This window comes from Salmo salar, chromosome ssa27, assembly GCF_905237065.1.
Source record: "Salmo salar chromosome ssa27, Ssal_v3.1, whole genome shotgun sequence".
Lineage (NCBI taxonomy): Eukaryota > Metazoa > Chordata > Actinopteri > Salmoniformes > Salmonidae > Salmo > Salmo salar.
In genome coordinates this window covers 25,060,331-25,073,016 of record NC_059468.1, presented here as the reverse complement: position 1 = coordinate 25,073,016, position 12,686 = coordinate 25,060,331, and the positions used below count along the sequence as shown (strand labels likewise).

The 12,686-nt window shown below is 43.5% G+C and overlaps 1 protein-coding gene across 1 annotated transcript; it reads left to right on the top strand.

Annotated features, from left to right (window-relative positions):
- The first annotated feature begins 9,468 nt into the window (after positions 1 to 9,468).
- On the top strand, positions 9,469 to 12,372 carry LOC106588793 (uncharacterized). The gene is made up of 2 exons (XM_014178219.2): positions 9,469 to 10,393; positions 12,262 to 12,372. Exon 1 carries the CDS (start codon positions 9,625 to 9,627, stop codon positions 10,369 to 10,371), a length of 747 nt encoding a protein of 248 aa, XP_014033694.1. The 5' UTR covers positions 9,469 to 9,624; the 3' UTR covers positions 10,372 to 10,393; positions 12,262 to 12,372.
- The last annotated feature ends 314 nt before the right edge of the window (positions 12,373 to 12,686 follow it).

The following is a 12,686-nucleotide window of genomic DNA, read 5'->3' as shown; positions in this document are numbered from 1 at the left end:
GCATTTATTTTCCAATGGCTTCTTAATAAAATGAAAAGTAGAAGCTATTTATTTCAAAAGTTTTAAAATGTCTGAATGTTAAATTCAAATCACTTCCTGATTTGACTGCCTTCGGTTTGAATTGAGCCCGGCCCTGGCTGAGAGTGAGTGACACATCCCAGCTTCCTGAACTGTGTTGTCAATGTATAAGTGTGGTGTTCAGCTCAGCCAACTGTCTGACCTCCTGCACCCTGCCAAAGGACATCAGCGAGCTGGGGCTGGGCTGCCCATCGAGTCTGCCGGTCAGAAACTATCAGTGTTCACTTCTGATGCAGCTAGTCTAATGCTGTTTCACCTAAATGGATTGCAAATCATGTGCATTGAATCTCTTTGTATTCTCTTTTGATTTGGGCTGCTTGTGTCCTAAATGACACCCTATTCCCTATTTATTTCACCACTTTGACCAGGGCCCATGGGGCTCAGGTCAAAAGTAGTGCACTATACAGTACCAGTCAAAAGTTTGGACACCTACTCATTCAAGGGTTTTTCTGTACTTTCACTATTTTCTACATTGTAGAATAATAGTGAAGACATCAAAACTATGAAATAACACATATGGAATCATGTTGTAACCAAAACAGTGTTAAACAAATCAAAATATATTTTATATTTGAGATTCTTCAAAGCACAGTGGGGGAAAAAAGTATTTGATCCCCTGCTGATTTTGTATGTTTGCCCACTGACAAAGAAATGATCAGTCTATAATTTTAATGGTAGGTTTATTTGAACAGTGAGAGACAGAATAACAACAAAAATACAGAGAAAAACGCATGTCAGAAATTTTATAAATTGATTTGCATTTTAATGAGGGAAATAAGTATTTGACCCCCTCTCAATCAGAAAGATTTCTGGCTCCCATGTGTCTTTTATACAGGTAACGAGCTGAGATTAGAAGCACACTCTTAAAGGGAGTGCTCCTAACCGCAGCTTGATACCTGTATAAAAGACACCTGTCCACAGAAGCAATCAATCAATCAGATTCCAAACTCTCCACCATGGCCAAGACCAAAGAGCTCTCAAAGGATGTCAGGAACAAGATTGTAGACCTACACAAGGCTGGAATGGGCTACAAGACCATCGCCAAGCAGCTTGGTGAGAAGGTGACAACATTTGGTGCGATTATTCGCAAATGGAAGAAACACAAAAGAACTGTCAATCCCCCTCGGCCTGGAACTCCATGCAAGATCTCACCTTGTGGAGTTGCAATGATCATGAGAATGGTGAGGAATCAGCCCAGAACTACACGGGAGGATCTTGTCAATGATCTCAAGGCAGCTGGGACCATAGTCACCAAGAAAACAATTGGTAACACACTACACCGTGAAGGACTGAAATCCTGCAGCGCCCGCAAGGTCCCCCTGCTCAAGAATACATATACATGCCCTTCTGAAGTTTGCCAATGAATATCTGAATGATTCAGAGGACAACTGTTGAAAGTGTTGTGGTCAGATGAGACCAAAATGGAGCTCTTTGGCATCAACTCAACTTGCCGTGTTTGGAGGAGGAGGAATGCTGCCTATGACCCCAAGAACACCATCTCTACCGTCAAACATGGAGGTGGAAACATTATGCTTTGGGGGTGTTTTTCTGCTAAGGGGACAGGACAACTTCACCGCATCATTTGACGGGGCCATGTACTGTCAAATCTTGGGTGAGAACCTCCTTCCCTCAGCAAGGGCATTGAAAATGGGTCGTGGATGGGTATTCCAGCATGACAATGACCCAAAACACACGGCCAAGGCAACAAAGGAGTGGCTCAAGAAGAAGCACATTAAGGTCCTGGAGTGGCCTAGCCAGTCTCCAGACCTTAATCCCATAGAAAATCTGTGGAGGGAGCTGAATGTTCGAGTTGCCAAACGTCAGCCTCGAAACCTTAATGACTTGGAGAAGATCTGCAATGAGGAGTGGGACAAAATCCCTCCTGAGATGTGTGCAAACCTGGTGGCCAACTACAAGAAACGTCTGACCTCTGTGATTGTCAACAAGGGTTTTGCCACGACGTGCTAAGTCATGTTTTGCAGAGGGGTCAAATATTTATTTCCCTCATTAAAATGCAAATCATTTTAGAACATTTTTGACATGCATTTTTCTGGATTTTTTGTTTGTTATTCTGTCTCTCACTGTTCATATAAACCTACCATTAAAATTATAGACTGATCATTTCTTTGTAAGGTGGCAAACGTACAAAATCAGCAGAGGATCAAATACTTTTTCCCCCCACTGTAGCCACCCTTTGTCTTGATGACAGCTTTGCACACTCTTGGCATTCTGTCAACCAGCTTCATGAGGTAGTCACCTGGAATGCATTTCAATTAACAGGTGTGCCTTGTTGAAAGTTAATTTGTGGAATTTCTTTCCTTCTTAATGCGTTTGAGCCAATCAGTTGTGTTGTGACAAGGTAGGGTTGGTATACAGAAGACAGCCCTATTTGGTAAAAGACCAAGTCCATATTATGGCAAGAACAGCACAAATAAGCAAAGAGAAACGACAGGTCAGTCAATCTGGAAAATTTAAAAAACCTTGAAAGTTTCTTCAACGATAAGTTCATTAGAATTACCAGCCTCAGAAATTGCAGCCCAAATAAATGCTTCACAGAGTTCAAGTAACAGACACATCTCAACATTAACTGTTTAGAGGAGACAGCATGAATCAGGCATTCATGGTCGAATTGCCGCAAAGAAACCACTACTAAAGGATACCAATAAGAAGAAGAGACTTGCTTGGGCCAAGAAACACGAGCAATGGACATTAGACCGGTGGAAGCCTGTCCTTTGGTCTGATCAGTCCAAATTTGAGATTTTTGGTTCCAACTGCCATGTCTTTGTGAGACGCAGAGTAGGTGAACGGATGATCTCTGCATGTGTGGTTCCCACCATGAAGCATGGAGGAGGAGGTGTGATGGTGTGGGGGTGCTTTGCTGGTGACACCGTCAGTGATTTATTTAGAATTCAAGGCACACCTAACCAGCATAGCTACCACAGCATTCTGCAGTGATACACCATCCCATCTAGTTTGCGCTTAGTAGGACTATCATTTGTTTTTCAACAGGACAATGACCCAACACACCTCCAGGCTGTGTACGGGCTATTTGACTAAGAAGGAGAGTGATGGAGTGCTGCATCAGATGACCTGGCCTCCACAATCAAAAATCAAATCACATTTTATTGGTCACATACACATGGTTAGCAGATGTTAATGCGAGTGTAGCGAAATGCTTGTGCTTCTAGTTCCGACCGTGCAGTAATATCTAACAAGTAATCTAACAATTTCACAACAACTACCTTATACACACACAAGTGTAAAGGAATGAATAAGAATATGTTCATATAAATATATGGATGAGCGATGGCCGTGCGGCATAGGCAAGATGCAGTAGATGGTATAGAGTACAGTATATACATATGAGATGAGTAATGTAGGGTATGTAAACATTATATAAAGTAGCATTGCTTAAAGTGACTAGTGATACATTTATTACATCCAATTTTTAATTATTAAAGTGGCTAGAGATTTGAGTCAGTATGTTGGCAGCAGCCACTCAATGTTAGTGATGGCTGTTTAACAGTCTGATGGCCTTGAGATAGAAGCTTTTTTTTTCAGTCTCTCGGTCCCAGCTTTGATGCACCTGTACTGACCTCGCCTTCTGGATGATAGCGGGGTGAACAGGCAGTGGCTCGGGTGGTTGTTGTCCTTGATGATCTTTTGGCCTTCCTGTGACATCGGGTGGTGTAGGTGTCCTGGAGGACAGGTAGTTTGCCCCCGGTGTTGCGTTTTGCAGACCTCACTACCCTCTGGAGAGCCTTACGGTTGTGGGCGGAGCAGTTTCCGTACAAGACGGTGATACAGCCCGACAGGATGCTCTCGATTGTGCATCTATAGAAGTTTGTGAGTGTTTTCGGTGACAAGCCAAATTTCTTCAGCTTCCTGAGGTTGAAGAGGCGCTGTTGCACATTCTTCACCATGCTGTCTGTGTGGGTGGACCATTTCAGTTTGTCCATGATGTGTACGCCGAGGAACTTAAAACTTTCCACCTTCTCCACTACTGTCCCGTCGATGTGGATAGGGGAGTGCTCCCTCTGCTGTTTCCTGAAGTCCACGATCAGCTCCTTTGTTTGGTTGATGTTGAGTGTGAGGTTATTTTCCTGACGCCACACTACGAGGGCCCTCACCTCCTCCCTGTAGGCCGTCTCCTCGTTTTGGTAATCAAGCCTACCGCTGTAGTGTCGTCTGCAAACTTGATGATTGAGTTGGAGGCGTGCACGGCCACGCAGTCATGGGTGAACAGGGAGTACAGGAGAGGGCTGAGAAAGCACCCTTGTGGGGCCCCAGTGTTGAGGATCAGCGGGGTGGAGATGTTGTTTCCTACCCTCACCACCTGGGGACGGCCCGTCAGGAAGTCCAGGACCCATTTGCACAGGGTGGGGTCGAGACGCAGGGTCTCGAGCTTAATGACGAGTTTGGAGGGTACTATAGTGTTAAATGCTGAGCTGTAATCGATGAACAGCATTCTTACATAGGTATTCCTCTTGTCCAGATGGGTTAGGGCAGTGTGCAGTGTGATTGCGATTGCGTCGTCTGTGGACCTATTGGGGCGGTAAGCAAATTGGAGTGGGTCTAGGGTGTCAGGGAGGGTGGAGGTGATATGATCTTTGACTAATCTCTCAAAGCACTTCATGATGACAAGTGCTAGTCGTTTAGCTCAGTTACCTTAGCTTTCTTGGGAACAGGAACAATGGTGGCCCTCTTGAAGCATGTGGGAACAGCAGACTGGTATAGGGATTGATTGAATATGTCTGTAAACACAACAGGCAGCTGGTCTGCGCATGCTCTGAGGACGCGGCCGGGGATGCAGTCTGGGCCGGCAGCCTTGCGAGGGTTAACACGTTTAAATGTTTTACTCACGTTGGCCACGGTGGAGGAGAGCCCGCAGGTTTTGCTAGCGGGCCGTGTCAGTGGCACTGTATTGTCCTCAAAGCGAGCAAAGAAGTTGTTTAATTTGTCTGGGAGCAAGACATCCGTGTCCGCGATGGGGCTGGTTTTCTTTTTGTAATCCATGATTGACTGTAGACTCTGCCGCATACGTCTCGTGTCTGAGCCGTTGAATTGCGACTCTACTTTGTCTCTATACTGTCGCTTAGTTTGTTTGATTGCCTTGTGGAGGGAATAGCTACACTGTTTGTATTCAGTCATGTTTCTGATCGCCTTGCCATGATTAAAAGCAGTGGTTCGCGCTTTCAGATTTGCAATCACCCGACCCCAACCTAATTGAGATGGTTTGGGATGAGTTGGACCACAGAGTGATCAAGGCAAAGGGTGGCTACTTTGAAGAATCAAATATAAAATATATTTTGATTTGTTTAACACTTTTTTGCTTACTACATGATTCCATATGTGTTATTTCATAGTTTTGATGTCTTCACTATTATTCTACAATGTAGAAAATTGTACAAATAAAGAAAAACCCTTGAATGAGTAGGTCTCTCCAAACTTTTGACTGGTACTGTATATGGAATAGGGTGCCATTTGGGAGGCAGTTTTAGTCTCATTCAGATGAGTGGCTACCCAACACTACCAGATGATAGAAAAGAAGAGAGCGGATTTGGGAAGTGAACTGCAGATCACAGTCTCCCAGGGACTAGTTCCAGTCAACAGACAGACCCTCACACTGACACCACCAGGGACACGCACGCGCACACACACGCACAACACAACACAACATAACACAACACACACACCTGAAGCCTCAACACAGTTTATTCTCCTGTTCTCCCTCGGGGACATGACGAAGATGTTTGCCAGTGAAACATATTACCATGTCATCAGCAGCAGCGTCACTGCAGATTTACTACAACGTTTACCGTGACTACATTCCTTTCAATTATGTGTTCAGATTATCCCAAGGCATCCAAGTCACTGGAGTTGTCTTGACATGATATACACTACTCACATTGTTAATTATAATAATTACATAATTTGCTTTTGCTGCTTTAACTCGCAGGAAGAGCTCTCTGTGCACCTGGCTGCAACATCAGTATAAAACAAGGTAGGCTCAGATTGTGATGAGTTATTTATTCCGGTAATGCAGAAGCCACAGTCCTAGAGCAGTACATAAAATATAAACTAGCTAGTGCTAACCTGCACCCACAGAGACAGCCTCTCAATACATCAAATATAAACTAGCAGAGACAGCCTCTCAATACATCATATATAAACTAGCTAGTGCTAACCTGCACCCACAGACAGCCTCTCAATACATCAAATATAAACTAGCTAGTGCTAACCTGCACCCACAGAGACAGCCTCTCAATACATCATATATAAACTAGCTAGTGCTAACCTGCACCCACAGAGACAGCCTCTCAATACATCAAATATAAACTAGCTAGTGCTAACCTGCACCCACAGAGACAGCCTCTCAGTACATCATATATAAACTAGCTAGTGCTAACCTGCACCCACAGAGACAGCCTCTCAGTACATCATATATAAACTAGCTAGTGCTAACCTGCACCCACAGAGACAGTCTCTCAATACATCATATATAAACTAGCTAGTGCTAACCTGCACCCACAGAGACAGCCTCTCAATACATCATATATAAACTAGCTAGTGCTAACCTGCACCCACAGAGACAGCCTCTCTTTGCATCTATGTGGAGTGTCATTAAAGCAGAGCGATGGGAAAGCCGTGACTTGTGATCATGTCTTCCAATATATTTATATGATCTCTTCCAAGTTGAATTATTCAGAATGTCCAATGTATTTGGTGCAGGGCTGTAGGAGGAATGGTTTTATTCTGCCATGTGGGACCACGAATCAACTCTGATGTAGTCCACTGCAAGCAGGGGGACAGTAAATGATTCCAGCGATGCTACTGTAACTCCAAAGGGTGTGTGCGTGTGCGTGTGCGTGTGGATTGCAGCATACACACTGAGTGTAATCAGAATCCAATCAGTCAGAGATGTTTTGATATCCAGGGACCTCATCATAAAACAACATGAGACCTGTCTAGGTAGTACACACCTCTGATACACAGAGAAGCAACATGAGACCTGTCTGTGTAGTACATACCTCTGATACACAGAGAAGCAACATGAGACCTGTCTGTGTAGTAATTAGCTCTGATACACAGAGAAGCAACATGAGACCTGTCTGGGTAGTAATTAGCTCTGATACACAGAGAAGCAACATGAGACCTGTCTGTGTAGTAATTAGCTCTGATACACAGAGAAGCAACATGAGACCTGTCTGTGTAGTAAACAGCTCTGATACACAGAGAAGCAACATGAGACCTGTCTAGGTAGTACACACCTCTGATACACAGAGAAGCAACATGAGACCTGTCTGGGTAGTAATTAGCTCTGATACACAGAGAAGCAACATGAGACCTGTCTGTGTAGTAATTAGCTCTGATACACAGAGAAGCAACATGAGACCTGTCTGGGTAGTAAACACCTCTGATACACAGAGAAGCAACATGAGACCTGTCTAGGTAGTAAATAGCTCTGATACACAGAGCAGCAACATGAGACCTGTCTGTGTAGTAATTAGCTCTGATACACAGAGAAGCAACATGAGACCTGTCTGGGTAGTAATTACCTCTGATACACAGAGCAGCAACATGAGACCTGTCTAGGTAGTACACACCTCTGATACACAGAGAAGCAACATGAGACCTGTCTGTGTAGTAATTAGCTCTGATACACAGAGAAGCAACATGAGACCTGTCTAGGTAGTAATTAGCTCTGATACACAGAGAAGCAACATGAGACCTGTCTGGGTAGTAATTACCTCTGATACACAGAGAAGCAACATGAGACCTGTCTGTGTAGTAATTAGCTCTGATACACAGAGCAGCAACATGAGACCTGTCTGGGTAGTAATTACCTCTGATACACAGAGAAGCAACATGAGACCTGTCTGTGTAGTAATTAGCTCTGATACACAGAGAAGCAACATGAGACCTGTCTGGGTAGTAATTAGCTCTGATACACAGAGCAGCAACATGAGACCTGTCTGGGTAGTAATTAGCTCTGATACACAGAGAAGCAACATGAGACCTGTCTGGGTAGTAATTAGCTCTGATACACAGAGAAGCAACATGAGACCTGTCTGGGTAGTAATTAGCTCTGATACACAGAGAAGCAACATGAGACCTGTCTGGGTAGTAATTAGCTCTGATACACAGAGAAGCAACATGAGACCTGTCTGGGTAGTAATTAGCTCTGATACACAGAGAAGCAACATGAGACCTGTCTGGGTAGTAATTAGCTCTGATACACAGAGAAGCAACATGAGACCTGTCTGTGTGGTAATTAGCTCTGATACACAGAGCAGCAACATGAGACCTGTCTGGGTAGTAATTAGCTCTGATACACAGAGAAGCAACATGAGACCTGTCTGGGTAGTAATAAGCTCTGATACACAGAGCAGCAACATGAGACCTGTCTGGGTAGTAATTAGCTCTGATACACAGAGCAGCAACATGAGACCTGTCTGGGTAGTAATTAGCTCTGATACACAGAGAAGCAACATGAGACCTGTCTGGGTAGTAATTAGCTCTGATACACAGAGAAGCAACATGAGACCTGTCTGTGTGGTAATTAGCTCTGATACACAGAGAAGCAACATGAGACCTGTCTGGGTAGTAATTAGCTCTGATACACAGAGAAGCAACATGAGACCTGTCTGGGTAGTAATTAGCTCTGATACACAGAGCAGCAACATGAGACCTGTCTGGGTAGTAATTAGCTCTGATACACAGAGAAGCAACATGAGACCTGTCTGGGTAGTAATTAGCTCTGATACACAGAGAAGCAACATGAGACCTGTCTGTGTGGTAATTACCTCTGATACACAGAGCAGCAACATGAGACCTGTCTGGGTAGTAATTACATCTTATACACAGAGCAGCAACATGAGACCTGTCTGGGTAGTAATTACCTCTGATACACAGAGCAGCAACATCTGATCCATACAATCATAAATCAGGTATATAAAACATGTATTTGCTTTCAATACAGCTGCTGTTTTACATATCAGATTGCTCTCTATGAACAACCGTACAGACACTGACCCATACAACACTGTACCATCTACTGTTGTGATGTGTCATATTTATAGGGAAATGGAAATTATTAAGAGTATAATCAATAATACCCATTAGGATTCATATTGAATCTTATGTTAGAAAACGGTGCCAATTGGACGATAGACAAAAGCCTTATTTCACTTGTAAAGACATGCTTATTCATATTGTTTTATTTTTTAGGGGGAGGAGTGACTTTTTGTTCCCCTCAAACTAGCTTAACCATGACATAAACATAAACCATTATTCATCTTTATTAGTGGAGATTTTGTACTGTATGATGACATCATCCAATGTGACATCACAGTCCTTCAAGGCACTCACCATTTGAGATGTGTCACTGTCACTGATGCAGTGATTATGTCATAAAGGACCAGGGCAGGCAATGCTCATAGGGTGTTGTGTATCTGTGGTAAGATTCATTCCACATTTGTTTCATCGCAGCTCTGTACCGTAGCAGGCAGCTTCATCAGGGAGCTCTTTCTTCTTGTGGTGACTATGATGAAGAAAGGCCGGAGGTTCAGCTGTGTCTGCTTCCGGGGAAAAGCAGAAAACCCATCCCAGACACGGAATATGAAAGATGGACTGTCGGCAAAGGACACAAATAGACTTGTGACAGCCAAAGAGATGGTTAAGTCAGATCTAGAGATGGAATGTAAACTGTCTAAAGAGAAGGACAAAGAAGACAAGAGAACATGTGACAGCCAATTGTCTGTGCTGAAAATACAGGATGTGTGGTTGTCGCTTACTGGTTGTCTCACCTCGCTGCGCTGTCTCACCCTCAGCAGACACAAGCCACACAGGGACATCTCCCTATCAGAGGTCACACAGTGCCCGGACAGCTCAGACTCAACCAATGGGAGCCCTTGGAACACAGACTCCTCTAATGACGGACAGACAGATAAACCAATAGGATTGGTGGATGTCCCTTTATCCCCACAGGCTGAGGAGAGGCGGGAGGAGGATGAGGAGGTGGTGCAGGCCCCTCCACGTGCCCCGTGCTTGGGGTCCAGCTATCTGACTGGTCTCTCCAGCTATCTTAGTGGTGAAGCATCCCAGTTGTTTCTGGCCCAATGGGGGAGAGACATGATGCTGCGTATGGAGCTGGTGGACATAGGAGGGGAGAGCGGGGATGCGACTCACACGAGGTACAGGACGGAGTGGAGCATGTCTGAGGGGGACACACAGGTGGCCCAGGGGGTGTGGCTCCCAGGAGTGCCAAATAGATTTGGGGTGCCACACTGATGGATTATCAGCACACAGTAAGGTTAGAGTTTTATGATATTTAATACTAGAACTTATCATACCTGGGTTCAAATAATATTTGAAGAGTTTCATTCCATAACGCTATATACCCATTTCCAGAAATATTGGTAAATTAACTTTGATTGTTTAAAGAACTTATGAAAGAGATTGATGTGTTTTTTCCAGATCTAATCATGGCATGGGGTTATTTAAATTACAGACATGTATTTGTTTGAAATCTATCTCTTGATGATTTCATTTCAGAGAGACAAAGAATCATGTTTTGTTGCAAAACGCTATGTATCTGCATCACTCTCTGAGAAAAAAGTAGCACTGCTTGGTTTTACACAGTCAAATGTGACAAATCACTACATTTTTTATAAAGAACTGTACAAATTATACATTTTGTGACGTCAATACTTTAAAACATAGATAACATAAATGAATCAATACAGTAATATGAGATCTGTATGTCAAATATTTACATTGGACATTTTAGGGTGTGTTCGTAAATTCACTCTGGCTATCTACTTCGATTTCAGAACACTCTCATCTGAGTGTTCCAGAGCGCAGAATAACTGATGAATTTACAAACACGCAACACCTGTTGAATATGACCGGTGTCAGTAAATGTTGACTAAAAAAGTTATTAAATTGTTGCCAGCAGCACAGTTACAGTCACCAACACTCTGGATAACATGAAAACACCCTAACCAGCTCTGCTAGAGGGAATAAAATGGTCAGAGTGGGGTGTTCTCTCATTATGTGTCTAGAAATTGCTAGCAAGCTAGCTAACTTTAGCCAGTTAGCTTGGGTGCTTGACTGCCGTTGTGAGAACGCTTGGATCAACCTTACTCCTCGGCCAGAGCGTCAAGTGACAATGTGTGCTCTGAGAGCGAAATGCTCAGAAATTATGAACGGACAATATGACAACGCTCTGAATTTACGAATGCCCAGAGCACACTCTGAGCGCACTGGCACTCCAGATTAAATTTACGAACACACCCATAGTCATTTAGTAGATACAGTTAGTGGATTCATCTTAATGTAGCTAAAAGAGACAACCACATATCAAATTCAAATATACAGGATACGAACAGCATTTTGCAACAAAATCCATTTGAATACACATCTAAAATGTATATATAAAAAATGTGAGAACAGTAATATTTTACAGACACATGAAGGTACCCAATAATTTCTGATGAAAAAACACAAATGGGAAAAACTGGTGGCTATAGTGTTTTGTAACTTTTTGCTTTTAAATACTTTTTATTTTGTAATTTTATTACCCCTTTTTCTACCCAATTTTAATAACATCCAATTGGTAGTTTCAGACTTGTCTTATCGCTGCAACTCCTGTACAGACTCAGGAGAGGTGAAGGTCGAGAGCCATGTGTCCTCCGAAACACAACTCAACCAAGCCGCACTGCTTCTTGACACAATGCCCACTTAGCCCAGAAGACAGCCGCACCAATGTGTCGGAGGAAACACCTGGCGACCGTGTCAGTGTGCACTGCACCCGGCCCGCCACAGGAGTCGCTAGTGCACAATGGGACAAGGACATCCTTGCTGGCCAAACCCTCCCCTAACGAGGTCGACGCTGGGCCAATTGTGCACCGCCCCATGGGTCTCCCAGTCACGAACCCAGTGGCACAGCTAGCACTGTGATGCAGTGCCTTAGACCACTGCGCCACTCGGGAGGCTTAAATACTTTTTTTAGCTGCGCTTGATTGAGTTTGCCTGAGCTTACCCATCCTTATTAATGGGCTCTCTTTGTTTCATACAGCCATGCTGGGACATTTAGCCCATTGAAAACGGCATCTAACAGATCAAATGGCTTTCTGTGAAAGGGATGATGCTCAGAATGTGTTGTTTTCTCTTTTCCAGCTCCCTCTCAGTAGCCCTGACTGAGCCACGACTAGATCAGAGAGAGAGGAGAAACTCACTACTGTAATGCTTGTAATAAAAAAGGTGTTTTTGCATCTTTTTGAATGTGGAGTTGTTGTTTATGAGGAAACATGTTTATTTTCGTGTTGCAGTAAAGCATAGCAGCCATGTATACGAGATAGAATTTGTAATATCCCTACTCCCATCACCAAGTCTCCATGGCAGATTTGTCATTGAAGACAGATTCAGCTGTAGTTTTAAACAATGCATACGTGAGCAACAATCAATCATTTTGAAACACTGGGTGGGGTTCGACTTATGATACTCCAAACATCATTCATGAAACATTTTCCTTACAATAACAACCTGATGAATATTACTTCATATTTTGTTAGGAGGCTGCAGGTACATATATTAATGCGTTG